The sequence below is a fragment of the Equus quagga genome, chromosome 12 (genome assembly GCF_021613505.1).
Source record: "Equus quagga isolate Etosha38 chromosome 12, UCLA_HA_Equagga_1.0, whole genome shotgun sequence".
In the NCBI taxonomy this organism is placed as follows: domain Eukaryota; kingdom Metazoa; phylum Chordata; class Mammalia; order Perissodactyla; family Equidae; genus Equus; species Equus quagga.
The window spans coordinates 8,572,556-8,589,423 of record NC_060278.1 but is presented as its reverse complement, the minus strand read 5'-3'; the positions used below and the strand labels follow the sequence as shown (position 1 = coordinate 8,589,423).

Here is a 16,868-nt window from a genome sequence, read left to right as displayed (position 1 = left end):
TGTAATTTAAAAAATAGGCCAACATTAGTAACTGGTATTGTATAACTTTCAAATTTTTGCTGAGTAATTTGAGAATAAAGTTGGAGAGATCACGACCTATCATCACTAAATTCTTCATCATGTGTCGCCTAACAAGGACATTCTTACATAACTACAGCATAATAAAACTCAAGGATTTTAAAGCAAATATCACATTACCATCTAAAGTACAGTCCACATTCCAATTTCTCTGAAAATCTCAATATTGTCCCTGATAGCATCCCTACTCATTCCCCACGCATGGATCACACACGGCATTTAGCTGTCACGTCTCTTAAGTCTTCTTCAACCTGGAATAGTATTTTGCCTTTTTTGGGGGGGGTGCAGTGGGAGCAGTCTTTCATGACCCAGTCTTGACATCTGATTGTTTCCTCAGGGTTCAATTCAGGTTATGAATTTTTGGCAGGACACTACATACGTGATGTTGAGTCCTTCTTAGTGATTCCCCCAGATGAGACACCTAACATCAGTGTGTTCCATTACTGGCGATGTTAACTTTGATCACTTAGTTAAGGTGGTGACTTTCAGATTTCTTCATTGAAGAAGTGCTTTTTTTCCCCATTTGTAATTAATAAGTAATCTGGGGGAAGATACCTTGAAACTATGTGAACAACAACAAAAAAACCAACAACCCAATTAAAAAATGGGAAAGAGATCTGAACAGAGATTTCTCCAAAGAAGATATACAGATGGCCAACAGGCATATGAAAAAATGCTCAACATCATTAGCTATCAGGGAAATGCAAATCAAAACTACAATGAGGTATCACCTCACTCCGGTCAGAATGGCTATAATTAAAAGACAGGAAACAACAAGTGTTGGAGAGAATGTGGAGAGAAGGGAACCCTTGTTCACTGCTGGTGGGAGTGCAAACTGGTGCAGCTACTATGGAAAGCAGTATGGAGTATCCTCAGAAAATTAAGAATAGATCTACCATATGATCCAGCTATTCTACTGCTGGGTATTTATCCAAAGAATTTGAAAACACAAAGGCATAAAGATACACGCACTCCTATGTTCATTGCAGCATTATACACAATAGACAAGACTTGGAAGCAACCTAGGTGCCCATCAAGGGACGAATGGATAAAGAAGATGTGGTATTTATACAGTGTAATACTACTCAGCCATAAGAAATGAGGAAATCCGGCCATTTGTGACATGGATGGTCCTAGAGGGTATTATGCTGAGTGAAATTAGTCAGAGGGAGAAAGTCAAATACGTATGATCTCACTCATAAGTAAAAGATAAAAACAACAACAAACACATAGCAATGGAGATTGGATTGGTGGTTACCATAGGGGAAAGGGGGGGAGGGCAAAAGGGGTGATTGGGCTCACATGTGAGGGGATGGACTATAATTAGTTTTTGGGTGGTGAACATGATGTAATCTACACAGAATTCGAAATATATTATGATGTACATCTGAAAGCTAAATAATGTTATAACCCAATGCTACTTCAATTAAAAAATTAATTAAATAAACAAAAGTAGAGGAAGATGGGCACGGATATTAGCTCAGGGCCAGTTTTCCTCAGCAAAAAAAGGTTTGGCAGCAGATGTTAGCTCAGGGCTCAACTTCCTCAAAAAAAAAAAAAATCTGTCTTCTCTTAAGTCAGAACATTCAAGATATTTACAAAAATACAAAATATGACATTATTCTCACTATTTTTTGGACAATATAGCTATTTTTAATTAAAAATGTGTTATAACATGTAAAAATAAATAAATAATACATAAAAATAAAAAACAAAAACAAACAAAAAAGGAACTATGTAAATGACCTGTCCCACAAACTTTCAAGCAATGACTTTAGCATCACGTGACTATAGACGATTCTTGCCTGAATCCATTATTGCTATGTGGTTGCAAAGCTAGACATTATTCTCAAAATTTTCTATAGTCTTAATACCATTTAGTGAAATACAGCCTAAGAACTTAACAAGGTCATTTCTTTCCTGTTTAGGTCAGTAGTTTCCCTGGTACATAGAGATTAGTTAATATTTGTTGATGAGGTCAATCATTAAATATTTACTAAACAGAAAATCTGTGCTTCATACTGTGCTAGCACTGGGAAAACAAGCATGAATAAAATGTAGTCACTGTACTTAAAGAGTTTATAATCCAGTGCAGGGAAATAAGTAACCAGATACTGTATTTGAGCTTATGAGAATACTTATTTTCTTTACATCCTCATCAACGATTATCAATCTTTTTTATCTTTGCCAAACTAAAGAAGAAAAAATGGAGTTGTTCAAATACTTACGTTACTTACATTTACGGAGATTTAGCATCTTTACACTGTTTCTGGTTTTTTATATTTCTTCTGTGAACAACTTATTCTATTTTTTGCCCATTTTTCTACTGGGGTGTTTATCCTTTCTTACTGATTGGTAAAATCTATTTACACAGTAGTAAAATTAGCCCTTTGTCTGTCTTCTGGACAATATTTCCCCAAACTTGTCATGTGACTATGTATATAGTATTTTGTGTCAACATAGGCTTTATTTTCTACTTAGTAAGACCCGCACCATTCTATGATTATAAAAATATTCACATAAGTTTTCTTCTGGTACTAGCATGAATTCCCTTTTTCATGTAGAAATTTCTGATATTAAAGGGGAACAAATAAACCTAGCACTAGATCAAGTTTCATAACCACACAGAGAATTATTTCAAGTGACTTCAAAAAACAGAATCCTGACAGTACATCCCAAGGACAAAAAGAACTGCAAAAAAATCCTAAATTGAATCCAGTTATTTTAGTGTTAGTAAAACAATATTGGTATTGTTATTTTGAAAATATTAGATATACATATGCTGTAAGTTAAAGCAAATAAGTAGTTATGTCAATGTTTTTAGGAACCCAGATTCTCAGGGTAAAAGAATACAAATGGGGGCCGGCCCGCTGGCGTAGTGGTTAAGTTTGTGTGCTCCACTTCAGTGGCCTGGGGTTCACAGGTTCGGATGCCAGGCATGGACCCAGCACAGCTCGTCAAGCCATGGCATCGCACAAAAAATAGAAAACTGGTACAGATGTTAGCTCAGCGACAATCTTCCTCAAGCAAAAAGAGGAAGATTGGCAACAGATGTTAGCTCAGGGCCAATCACCCACATTAAAAAAAATACAAATGTTTTTTTCAAAATATTTTTATATTTTATACATTTTTCAAAGATATTAAGTAAAAATTCTATCATCAGCGTGAACTCATGATAAATCATGTACTTTCTATAAAAATATGTATTTCCTAGTCTGTCCACTAAAAGGAATGACAACCCAATGAACCTAAAGTTCACTGCTAAAAGCAATGAACTTTACTAATCACTACCACCTAGATTGTGGTCTCTAAACACTATTTCCCAATAAAATGAGAAGCTACACCTCCTTGCCCAGGCCTAGTACATTTACAAAATGAGCCTTAAATATCTGGTCATTCCAGAAAGCAAGAAAGCTATCAGAATACTAGGATAGTAGAAAAAGACAAAGATATGAACTGAAGGGGCTCCCAATCACTAAAGATGGGACAATTTAAACACAGAAAATAATGACTGCAGTGGATTAAAACACATCAAACCTATAAAATTCCATGGATTCATAAAGACACTAAAAAAACACACTTATTTGGAGGTTGCTCTTCTGAAAACTGGTGATGAAAGGAAAAGAATCAACCATTATTTATTCTGCCTTCCTCATCCAAGCTGTATTTCAGAGTGATGAATTACACGATAAGGGAAAGTTCTTTACAGAAGAATTCTAGTTAATAAAAGCTAAAGGAATAACAGGATTTGAAAACTCATCATTTTGCAAACTTTAATAAAAGAATCCAGGCAATGAATTAAAGGATGCCAAAACCATTACATGAAAGGTTGATGGGGGGTAGGAAATAGATGAAACCAATTTGGCAAAATATTGGTAACTGTTGAACTTAGGTGATAGACACATGTGGGTTCATTACATTAATCTTTCAATTTTCGTGTATGTTTGAATGTTTCCATAATAAACATTTTCATCTTTATGCTCCTTGTACCTAGCATGGTACCTGGCACATAGTAGCCAATTATTTGTTGTTATTGTGGCTGCGTTCAGTCATACCTTCTCTCTCTGCCTCAAACTAGCTTCCTATTTCTAGGAAATATTTGTTTTGTCTAAAGCAGTGCTTCTAACAGTTTAACGTGCCTGGGATCTCATGAAAATTCTGATTCCGGTTCAGCAGATTTGGTGTGGGGTCTGAGATTCTGCATTTCTAATAAGCTTGCAGATGATGCTGACACTACCTAGCTGTGGACTACACTTTGAGTGTCAAGGATGTAGACCAGTGATGAAGTTGGAAGATAAGATATGGTCCCCTACCCAATTTCAGGAAAAGGAAATCAAAAATACTATAGCTGTTTACTTATTCCACTAATTCTGGGACAGAAGCACTGAAAAAAACTACCAAGTTGAGCATTTTGACTCAGCCCTTCAACCACCACTGTTAGACCAGGGTTGGGGAAACTCCTGCTGCCACAGGCTAAGTCAGGGTTGATGCCAGAGCCAGTCATGGCATTGGGGAAGGCAACACCCTGCATACGAAACAGTATGTGGTAAAGGCATTAGAGATGCCAGGCAGAAGTGAAGGATTAAACAGTCCCCCCACTTCTTTGGAAATGAGATAAAAGAATGTTTCCTTCTTTTTCTGTAAAGAGCCAGACAGTAAACATTCTAGGCTTCGTGAGCCATATGATCTGTGTTGCAATGACTTCACTCTTCTGTTGTAGCTCAAGAGCAGCCATAGATAATATATAAACAAAAGGATGTGGCTGTGTTCCACTAGAACTTTATTTATTCACTGAAATTCAAATTTCATACAATTTTCATGTATCGCAAAATATTATTCTTCTTTTGGTTTGTCCAATGTTTTCAAACTGCAAAAACTATTCTGAGCTCACAGGCTGTACAGAAACAGTGGGCCAGATGTGGCTCATGGGCCAGTTTGCCAATCACTGGCTTAAGAGATGGAAAGTCAGTTATTCTTATAGTATTTGGTTTTTATCTTCTTACTGATACTATATATATTTTTTTGACTCACTCAGACAGCGAATCATCCTAAAACGTAGAACCCTATCTTGTGCTTGCTCAGAACCTAGGGGTCTCCTGAGGGGCTGTCTTTAAATCCGCTCTGATACAAATTTCTATCTTTACTCCAACATCTTTCCCCCTAGCATTACCAGGTCTTATCTCCCATAGAGAAGGTCATTACAACAAGGTACTGCAATTCATGCTAAGGTCTTCATTGGAGTGTAGTTTAGAACAGTAACAAAACTAAGCAGTTAAAAACACCCCAAACCAACTCATCAAAAGAGTTCATGTTAGAGAAATTATAAAATTCACAAATAAATCTATGTAATTCTCTGCAGTCATTAAAAAGGATGAAGTCACCACTAAGTGGGAAAAAATAGATAGAAGAATAATATTTACAATATGATCACATTTCATGCATTCCTTTAAACAACTGTGGTTTGTAAGAAACTATTTATCCTAAATTAGTCCTAATGCAAAAAAGGTAGTCACCATTGTCCTAAAGAAACTTTTTACTCTCCAAAGTTTTCTGGCCTTCCCATTAAATCTTTGCAACCACTTTTAACATCAGTCTAAGAATACTCACAGATTTACTGAAAGACTAGAAATGGATTTCACCATCAGGTGCCAAAAGACTCTTAGACTAGACTCTATTTTTATAAACTATCCTGAATTTTTAGGTCTTTAGCTTGAAGCTGGATATCATATTCTTCCATATTAGAAGTCTATTCAATTTCAAGCTTTTGGTGTAGCAAAAAGTTGAAGTGTGGCACAGTTATGTTCCAGAGTTGCAAGATAGCTTTAGCATATCGAGAATAAAGGGTTGCACTCCTGAAGGTAGTCAAATTATGAAAGGAGTGAGGCTCCTGCTGATAAACACACAAATCTCACATCTAAAATCAACATCCTAAAGACCGATTCATTCACAGAAAACCCTTTGTACATACTAAACAGAAGCTATTGGAGTTACAAACATTTAACCCACAGACCATCTCTGAAATCAGAAGACTCTCTAGAATTTACAGGTAAAATATCCTCACCTATTCCTGGCCCCCTCAAATTGCTCATTAGAATTAAGAGTGTAAGCTGCTGCTTTAAATGAAAATCAAGCAACTCTCAAAGTCCACACACCCCAAATCCACCACTTTCTAATATCTTTCCTTATTATACACCAAACTTTACATAATATTTCTATCATATGTCCTTTACTTACCAAATATTTTTAGCACTATGTGCCAGACACTGTTGTACATGCTTTATATTAACCTACTGAAATTTTGTAACAACCTTTGAGATAGGTAATATTATCTCCATTTTGCAGATGAAGAAACTGAGGTGTGATGGTTAATTTTGTCTCAACTTGGCTAAGCAATGGTACCTAGATATTTGGTGAAACATCAATCTAAATGTTGCACGAAGCTATTTTTCAGATGAGATTAACATTTAAATTAGTGGACTTTGGCTAAAAGCTGATTATCCTCCATAATGTAGGTGGGTCTTATCCAATCAGTTGAAGGCCTTAAAAGAAAAAAGATTGAGGTGTTGCCCTCTGTGCCCCCACCACCTCCCCCACCAAGAAGAGGGATTTCTGCCTCTACTCTGCCTTTGGACTTGAGCTGCAACATCAACTCTTTCCTGGGTCGACAGCCAACTGGCCTACCCTGCAAAGTCCAGACTTGCCAGCCCCCACAATCATATAGGGCAACTCCTTAAAAATAAATCCCACTCTCTCTACACACACACACCCTATTAGTTATTTTTCTCTGGAGAACCGTGACTAATAAAACAGGCAAGGTAATTTGGCCAAGGTCATACAGCAAGTAAGTGCAAGAGCTGGAATTCAAACCCATGTACTCTGAACCCAGAGACTGTATTCTTAAGCCACTGGGTTCAGCGATGGCTGAATGAAGAAAAACATGTGAAATTATTTACTCACCAAGTAGACATTGTTTGTTGACTGCAGTGAATAGTACAAATGGACAATGAAAGGACTTTTGCTTAGTGCCAGGGCATCCCTCTCCGCCTGCACCTGATGAGTCATATTTTTGTTGATCATGTCTGCTTTCTTGACAACCTGTAGTAGAAACACAGAACGTGATAACATGACACATTCATTTTTTATTACTAAAGGTTCTCAGGTTTCAAAGTTGCCATCATGAAGACAACCAGAGAGAGGAAACATAAAGGTCATTTGGATTTCACATTGCCATCAGGAAACTGCCAGAAAAACAGCTAATATGGTGAAGACAAAAACAAACTTTCTTCAACATAGAACTACTTATCTTGGTATCAAGCAGCAAAAGTATCACATCCCTTTTGAGAAGGAAAAAGAAGTAAACAAATGCTCCCTGACTGCCCTACATATTCGTATAAAAAAAATTCTGTTCTGCTGTCCTTATAACCAAGACAAAAGATAGCAATGTTCCTAATCAGCCCCCAGATCATCAGCAACGTCAGCCCAGGGAAATAGCAGCTGGTAAATTTTTTTCACTTCTGATTCTTTGATGCATGGGAACAGATTCAGAAAGAGAAGGCTGTAGGAAGTTTGCCTAGAAAAAAAAATCTTAAGAATGGTTAGAACTACTGAAACTTAACAGTCTCAAATGCTGTCCTATAGAAAATAATAACTAATCACTCTTTTCAAGGTTCAAGGTAATCGGTATGGAAGCAGAACTACAATCTACAGCAAAACTGGAGCACTAAACCGAAGAGCCAGTAACACTGAGATCAATTCTCAGGATGATTACAAGAAAAAAAAAGTCATATTTTTTCCAAAGATTCATTAGAGTATTTAATAGAATCGTTAATGCACTGTAAATTCTAGCCTTACATCCTTTCCATAAGAAAACCGAGGGAAATTGACAAAGCCAGTCTGGAGCCTAATGTCACCCGTATTCCACCAGACTGAAAGCTTTATGAGGCCATGTTTGTTTTGTTCACCACTGTACTTGAGATCCTACACACAAAGGGGATGCTCAACAAATATTTATCGAAAAAATGAATTGGTGTTTTCATTTCAACAACTGATAATGACATTAGTAAGTACAGTAGAAGGAAAAGCAAAAAATCTTGGGAACATATGAAGCAAGGCAGAATTAATTTCAGTGGGGTAGGTCTGAAATGTCAGGGAAGGTGTGAAGGCGAGCTAAGATGAACCTTAATACATAAACAGCATAGGTGGAGAAGAGCAGAGAAGGGCAGAAGAAAAGCACTTAAGGAGGAACCAGCATAAACATAAGCTCAGAAGCAAGACAATACGTGGCATTGGATTAGCCAATTGTCTGGAGTGGCTAGAACATAGGACATGTGGAAGAGAGAGTGGAAGTTTAGAACCAGACCTTGGAGAATGACTGCTTTTCCAAGGAGTCTGGACTTTAGTTTGCATATCACAGTCTAAGGAATGGATGGAAAAATATGTAGCGATTCCATTTAGGGGCCTATTCCAATAGACTAGGTATGGAAATGAAGGCATAATGAATGTCAAAAACATCATGTCAAGTGAAAAAAGCCAGATGCAAAAGACCACATATTGCATGATTCTATCTATATGCAATGTCCAGAAAAGGAAAACCTAGAGATAAAAAGTAGATTGGTGGTTACTCGGGGCTAGAGGTGTTAAGGGATGAGGCACTGCAGATGGGCAGGAGAGGTCTTCTCAGGGTGATGGAAAGGCTGGCTTGTGGTGATGGTTACTCAATCTTTAATTTACTAAAAACTGAACTGTAAAAGAAAGAAGGAAGGAAGGGAGGGAGGGAAGGGGGAAGGAGGGAAGGAGGGAAGGAAGCAAGGAAGGAAAGAAGGAAGGAAGGGAGAAAAAACAAAGTCCCATACTTGGGCAGATTTTGGAATAGAATGGAGGAGGTAATAAGAATGAATATGAGACAGAATTGACAGGATTAGTTGAGAGGATATACAGAGGAAGCAGAGGAAAGTTAAAATGACTCAAGTGTCTAGCCTGAATGGCCAGGACAAAGGTGGTGTCATTAAATGGAGAGAGGGAACACGGGAGGTTCGGAGTTTAGGCAGTTAGGTGGAAAGGACCGTTTAAAGTTAGGCAAGTACAACTTTGAGGTGCCTGCTAGAGATTCACATAGTAATGTCCCTCAGGAAAGTGAAACTGCATCGGCACTCAGACTGGTTTCTTTTCTTCATCAAGTTCGCTCAGGGCTGGAATGAGTCACCTGAAACTATTCGAGTGGATGAGAAGCAAGAGAGGCCAGAACAGCTTCAAATACATTGGAAGCTCTTGAATGCTTGTGGAATGATATATACTGCTCCAGGGCTAAAGGAGTGATTTAGGACATCTTTCAGCTTAGTCTTTAAATAAAAGTACATTCTAGATTTATAATGAAAGGTTTGAAGAGAAAAAAATGGGGTTTGTTTAATGAGATCTTTCGGTTATATAGTAGGTCCGGAATTAATCTATATCATTGCGTGGTGACTACAGTTAATAATACCACATTGTATATTTGGAAGTTGCTAAGAGAGTAGATCTTAAAAGTTCTCACCACAACAAAAAATATTTGTAACTGTGTCCTGATGGATGTTGACTGGACTTACTGTGATCATTATGTCGTACACCTGAAACTCATGTTATTGTCCATTCTATCCCAATAAAAGAGGAAACTAATCTATTATCAAACTGACAGAATTAAAATATAATTTGGAAATAGCTATTTCAAATTTAAAGTTTCAAACTTAATCGTGGTAAAGGCCAAGTCAGTAGAAAGGATTCAGAAGTTCTGGTGTCTCTCAAGCACTCGCGGTGCGAGCAGAAGGGCGGGGCAGCGGCGGGACTCCGGAGAGCCCGGCTGATGTCACCCCAAGGGGAAGTCAGCTCGCGGGGCTCTGGGGCCTTAGTAAGCCGGGCCACCGCCTAGGTGCTCCAGCGGCCTGCCCAATTCAGCGGGCAGGAAGGGGGGCCGAAGGGCCGGGCTCTTTGCCTTTCTTTACTCCTTGACCTCTTACCTTCACCGCATACAACTTGTCGCCTTTCTGCCCCAGATACACCTTCCCGAAGGCGCCCCGGCTAATGGGCTTCACTATCGTGAATTCCTCAATGGAGGGAGGTCTCGGCAGCGGGATCCTATACACGCACTCCACCGTCGCCGCGCCTGCTCCACCATCCTCCTCGCTGCCCGCAGCGGCCTCCATCGCAGGCCAGCCCGGACCGAACCCACGGCCGGCGCCAAGGTCCCTTTCCGAGCCGCCAGTCCCGCCAACCGGGTTCAAAGTAAGGCTCCGCCCACGCCGCACGCCGGCCGTGACGCCACGCCGTCGCCGCGCGGAGCCCCGCGCAGCCCCGCCCCGCCACCCCCTGTCGTCGACGCGGAAAGAAGCATGGGGCGTGGAGGCGGGGCGCTGGGCAATCGTCGAGCCAGCGACAGGCTCTTCGGGGGCAGTGCCCGCGGCCCGCTTGCTTCGTTTGTCACGACCGGGGAGGTGCAAACAGTTCATGCCTGACGGGAAAAGGAACGACGGGACTTGAATCTGCATGGCGGGATTTGAGTTTTCTCCCGACCTCCTATCGTGGCTGCTGGCACCCTGCTTCCACTATTTTTTGTTTTTAAATTACTCCTTCGCGACCTCTCACCCCCGGGAGGAATGTAAACCAGTTTGGTCTGTTCAGGAAAGCGATGGCCAGTGAAGCCACAGAATGTGGAGAATCTGGATGAGCAGGAAGCGCTGGCTGGCCCTGTAATCTGACATTTTAACACGATGTAACGTACCTGACTGAAACAGATTAGAACCAACAGGAAGAATTTTCTGGTTGATTGTGGGGGCGATCGCACTAAACCATAGCGAAAGGCCTTACAACTCGAGGCCCAGTCGGAACCGAATGCGTTGGACGATTTGACAAGGAAGCTGTAGAAAGTCAGGTTTCACAGTGGGGACGCCGGTCCCCCTTAAGAAAAGGAAACCTACAGCCAGAGAGCTTTGGGGAGCCAGGGCGTGTATTATTTCACGTGAACATCAACTACTTCGGGGGGGTGGGGGGCGGGCAGTGGCCCCAAAAGGGCGGAGCCCTGACGTCTGTCCCCGGAAGGTGGCACTCACTTGCCCCGGAAGTACTGTTGCTTTAGAGGCTTGCCTTCCGGGGCAGGTTGTCTGTCGCAGCAGCTGTAGGAAAGGGAGGCCATTTTCCGTTTCTAGCAAGAGTAGGGGTAAGGGGAGGAAGAGAAAGAAAAGGAAGAAAGGGCTCAGCGCCTCCCCGCCGGGCCGTGGACAGTGGGGCAGTTTCGGCAGGCGGGTGAGGTGGCTGAGGGCCCGGAGGAGATGTTTTCCCTGTCGAGCACGGTGCAGCCCCAGGTGAGTCCGCCGTCCCGTCCATTTTTCTCCCCCGCGGCCCGCGGCTGTTTGCCGTTTGCGTTGGGTGGAAGCTGTTAACCCGACGTGCGTCCGCAGGTTTAGTGGATCAGGGGCAACGCTGAGGGTCGGGCCTGAGACTTATTAAAGCGCCGACGATGAAGCAGAGGCATGATGTGAGCGTGATGGAGACCTTGGCTTTTCGAGTTGATTGCGTGCAATTTTTTGCTAGAGAGTCCACCAGGCATTGTTCAACGCCGGACATTCTGGGGTGGGCGCGGGGAGATCGTTGCTGTAGATGTAAAGGCAGCGGGTAATGTTCCCTTTCCTCCTTTTTGCCTCTTCAAAGACTTTAGTATTCATAACGCCGATGCCCTAATCTCTTTGCCTTTAAAGGGCATTTAACCCAAACTTGCTATAATAATTTCAATAATCTACCACGAACTTTTCTTTTTATTGACCATAAGTGACTGATACATATATATATTTCAAGTTATTGAGTACTTGTAGTTAAAATTTTGAGTCGGCTTCCTCCCCATCTGTTTATAAAGCAAAAAGAGGGCGGAGAAAAATGTTTCCAAGGGTTTTTAATTATGTTTCAGGAGTAATCGCTGTGACAAAAAATCTTTTTTCATGGTAACCTTTTGATAGTTTTTTGGAGGGAGAGTTCTCAGTTTTGCATGTAAAAGGTTTTTTTTTTTTTTTATTAATGTTATGATAGATTACAACCTTGTGAGATTTCAGTTGTACATTTTTGTTAGTCATGTTGTGGGTACACCACTTCCCCCTCCGTACCCTCCCCCCACCCCCCCTTTTCCCTGGTAACCACCGATCAGATCTCCTTCTCAATATACTAATTTCCACCTATGAGTGGAGTCATATAGAGTTCGTCTTTCTCTGACTGACTTATTTCGCTTAACATAATGCCCTCGAGGTCCATCCACGTTGTTGTGAATGGGCCAATTTCGTCTTTTTTTATGGCTGAGTAGTATTCCATTGTGTATATATACCACATCTTCTTTATCCAATCATCAGTTTCTGGGCATGTAGGCTGGTTCCACGTCTTGGCTATTGTAAATAATGCTGCGATGAACATAGGGGTGCAACGGACTCTTGAGATATCTGATATCAGGTTCTTAGGATAGATACCCAGTAATGGGATGGCTGGGTCATAGGGTATTTCTATTTTTAACTTTTTGAGAAATCTCCATACTGTTTTCCATAGTGGCTGTACCAGTTTGCATTCCCACCAACAGTGTATGAGGGTTCCTTTTTCTCCACAACCTCTCCAACATTTGTCGTTCTTGGTTTTGAATGTTTTTGCCACTCTAACGGGGGTAAGGTGATATCTTAGTGTAGTTTTGATTTGCATTTCCCTGATGATTAGCGATGATGAACATCTTTTCATGTGTCTATTGGCCATATTCATATCTTCTTTTGAGAAATGTCTGTTCATGTCCTCTGCCCATTTTTTGATCGGGTTGTTTGTTTTTTTGTTGTTAAGCAGTGTGAGTTCTTTGTATATTATGGAGATTAACCCTTTGTCGGATAAGTGGCTTGTAAATATTTTTTCCCAATTAGTGAGCTGTTTTTTTGTTTCAATTCTGTTTTCCCTTGCCTTGAAGAAGCTCTTTAGTCTGATGAAGTCCCATTTGTTTATTCTTTCTATTGTTTCCCTCAACTGAGGAGTTACAGTGTCCGAAAAGATTCTTTTGAAACTGATGTCAAAGAGTGTACTGCCTATATTCTCTTCCAAAAGACTTATTGTCTCAGGCCTAATCTTTAGGTCTTTGATCCATTTTGAGTTTATTTTGGTGTGTGGTGAAAAAGAATGGTCAATTTTCAATCTTTTACATGTGGCTGTCCAGTTTTCCCAGCACCATTTGTTGAAGAGACTTTCTTTTCTCCATTGTAGGCCCTCTGCTCCTTTGTCGAAGATTAGCTGTCCATAGATGTGTGGTTTTATCTCTGGGCTTTCATGTAAAAGGTTTTTGAAAACATTCAGACTTAAAAGTGTTTTGACACAGTTTTGTAGTTTAAACATATAATTATGTTCCTTTGTGTAATCCCCTCTCACTTGGTTTTTTTCCCCTTCTAGTACTGGCTAGATAGTAGAAAATAAAAAGGTTAGTCATTTATTGGACAACAGTAATATGCCAGGTGAATAAAGCAAATCTTTGGTGATTTGGTGAAATCTTAATGGTGACATGAAGACAAAGATGAGTAAGAGCCAAGTGAGGAGTGAAGGGAAGTGAACAAGTATCGTAGGCAGACGGAAGGATATCTGGAGTTCCAGCATAGGGAAGAGTTTAGCCGATTGGAGGAACAAAAATAAGGCCAGTGTGGCGAGAGGGTAGTGATTACAGGGCGCAATGACAGAAATGAGGTTGGGGAGAAGCCTTGACACGGATCTTATAGGGAGTTATCGTAAGGGATTTTGGTCTTAATTTTAAGTATGTTGGGAACCGCTGAATTCCTTTTAAGCATGGAGTAACATGACCAGATTTACATTTTTTAAAGATCACTCTGGCTTCTTGCTGTGTAGAGAATGTGGAAGGGTAAGTAAGAGTGGAAGTGTTTTCAGTTAAGGTTGCTATTGCACGTTCAGGAGAGAGGTAATGCACCGCTAAAGTGGTGGCAATGGTTATGGGAAGAAGAGGATGAGATTTATTTTGAAGAAAGATTTGGAATTTCATAAGAGATTGGATATGAAGGATGATGGAAAGAGATGTTTCTGGTTTGACCAGCTGGTTGCATGAAGGCGTTACCAAAATGAGTGTCTGGAGGAGTCCTAGCAAGTGTTTGAAAAGAAGTCTGACTTGGCCTGTTGAGTATAGTATTAAACCTTTTGAAACTGAACTTCTGGAAGTTCACATCGAGAAAACCTCATTTTAGGAGACTGTATTATCAACTGGGTGGAGAGTTAGTGGTAGATGATTTTGGTAGAGATGGTGAAGGGGTTTCGTGTAGTACAGGCAGTCTTAACTGGGCTCATATAGGATCCTTATGCATTTTATGCTGTGAAACATGGTAAACACATTTGTTATTCCTGGTTGCTTAATTGGTTGAATACAGGTGTTTAAATTGTAAAATTAGGAAAGACAAAAGTTGAATATTTTCATTGAGAGGAGATTAAACTATCTTTTAGCATTTAAATACTTTTTTGAATGAGAAGAGATAACTGATTAAAATAAAACTTTTCAAAGGAATAGACAGAAAATATGTATCTTAAAATAAATTTGAATTACTTCTCTGCCTTTTGGCTTAAGATCAAGGATAGTATCTGTTCTTATCAGTTTAATATCTGATATGTCGCCTATCCTAGGACAATTTATTTTTTTTTGGTGAGGAAGATTGGCCCTGAGCTAACATCTGTGCCAGTCTTCCTTTTATTTTGTATGGAGGACGCCACCACAGCATGGCTTGTTGAGCAGTTTGTAGGTCCCAGCCCGGGATCGAACCGGCGAACATAGCCACTACACCATTGGCTGCCCCTCAACCCCCAGGACAATATATTAAATTTAAAAACTGAGCTCATAGATACAGAGAACAGATTGGTGATTGCCAGAGGTTACGGTGAGGGGTTGGTGAAATAGGTGAAGAGGGTCAAAAGGTACAAACTTCTAGTTATAAAATAAATAGGTCATGGGGGGGCTGGCCCTGTGGCCGAGTGGTTAAGTTCGCGCGCTCCGCTGCAGGCGGCCCAGTGTTTCCTTGGTTCGAATCCTGGGCGCAGACGTGGCACTGCTCATCAAACCACCCTGAGGCAGTGTCCCACATGCCACAACTAGAAGGACTCACAATGAAGAATATACAACTATGTACCAGGGGGCTTTGGGGAGAAAAAGGAAAAAATAAAATCTTTAAAAAAATAAATAAATAAAAATTAAATAAATAAATAGGTCATGGGGATGTAATGTACAGCATGGTGACTATAATTAGTAACCGTCACTCATTGCTTAACGACGGGGACACTTCTGAGAAATGCATTGTTAGGCAATTTGGTCGTCCTGTGAACATCACAGAGTGTTATTTACACAACCTAGATGGTATAGTCCACTGCACACCTAGGCTATATGGTGCTAATCTTATAGAACCACCTTCCTAGATGGAGTCCATTGTTGACTAAAACATTATGCGGTGCTTGACTGTATTGTATATTTGAAATTTGCCAAGAGAGTAGATCTAAAAATTCTCATCACAGGAAAAAGAAATTATGTAACTGTGGTGATGGATGTTAAGTAGACTGATTGTGATCATTTCTCAATAAGCAAATATCCAATCATTATGTTGTACACCTGAAACTTATATGTTATATTAGTTGGATCTCAATAAAAAAAATTCACTCCTATAGTTTTAAAAGAGCTTATTGTTTCTGACTCTAAAAGTAATACATACTCATTGCCAAAAATGCTGAAAAGAAAAATATAAATAATTAAGTTACCTATAATCTCATTACCTAGAGAGATCACATTTTAGAATAAATTCTTTCATACATTTTATCTCTACACAAATATGTGTATGCATACTTTAAAAAAAGATGTTATAGATAATTTTATAGACTGCTTTTTTTCATTTAACAACATATCATGAATTTACTTCTGTATCAATAACTATAGGATGAAAAGTCTTCAACTGGAATCTTAAGTTATCTGGGTTGGAATCCTTGCTCCTATTCTTACTAGCTGTGTGACTTTGAACATGCCACTAAACCTATCTAAATCTTTGTTGTCCTCATCAGTTAAATAGGAGGATTATAGTAACTCATTTTTATAACTGTTATGAGTATTAAATGAGATAATATACGTAAGGCACATAGTACAAAATCCAGCATATAGGAGGAAGCCATTAATTTGTTCATTTACTGAACAGATGTTTATTTAGTATCTACTGTGTGCATTGTTGTTGCACTGGGATACAGTATTGAATAAAATAGAGAAAAGGAGAAAAAATAAAATAATACAAAATATGTAAATTACGTAAGCATTATGTAAAAACATTTTGTATTAATTATATAAGTAATATAAAATAAAATAGAGAAAAATAAAATAAATAAAGAAAAAAATCCCTTGCCACATGGAACTTATATTTGAGTGGGAGAGTGAGGTATAATAAAAAATAAGTATTTGGTCTGTGTTTCCAGTTCTTGGCACAGAGCTTCTAAAACCCTTGGAATTTCCTGAGTGATGAGAGTCTTGTTATTTACAAGGCATCCCTTTGGATCACGCCTAAATTTATGTGAATGGGATGACTTAAGTAGGGTCTCAGGATTGAGCTGGTCACCAGAAAGACCTGGTGGTTAGAACGTGGGAATTCTCAGCACCGACCCCCCCAGCCTCGTGGGCTGGGGAGCTGCCTGGAGATGGAGCTCTGTAAAAACTCCTAAACGGTGAGATTCAGTGCAGACATTCACAGTGCAGGAGGATGGTACACTCCACATCCAGGGGGAATATGAGCTCCTGT

The 16,868-nt window shown here is 39.9% G+C and overlaps 2 protein-coding genes and 1 pseudogene across 5 annotated transcripts in view; 2 read left to right on the top strand and 1 right to left on the bottom strand.

Moving 5' to 3' along the window:
• The window catches only part of MASTL (microtubule associated serine/threonine kinase like), a 32,429-nt gene extending 22,138 nt beyond the window's left edge, over positions 1-10,291 (bottom strand). For all 4 annotated transcript variants that reach the window (XM_046678780.1, XM_046678779.1, XM_046678782.1 and 1 more), the window contains exons 1-2: positions 10,068-10,291; positions 7,036-7,173 (exon numbers count right to left, since the gene is read on the bottom strand). In XM_046678780.1, coding sequence (XP_046534736.1) covers positions 7,036-7,173; positions 10,068-10,253 — 324 coding nt within the window. In that variant the 5' untranslated portion in view covers positions 10,254-10,291. The remainder of the gene's footprint in view (positions 1-7,035; positions 7,174-10,067) is intronic.
• Positions 10,292-11,195: 904 nt separating this feature from the next.
• YME1L1 (YME1 like 1 ATPase) overlaps positions 11,196-16,868 on the top strand; it is a 46,728-nt gene continuing 41,055 nt past the window's right edge. The window contains exon 1 of the mRNA XM_046678820.1: positions 11,196-11,408. Coding sequence (XP_046534776.1) covers positions 11,376-11,408 — 33 coding nt within the window. The 5' untranslated portion in view covers positions 11,196-11,375. The remainder of the gene's footprint in view (positions 11,409-16,868) is intronic.
• On the top strand, positions 14,649-14,817 carry LOC124249266 (uncharacterized; annotated as a pseudogene).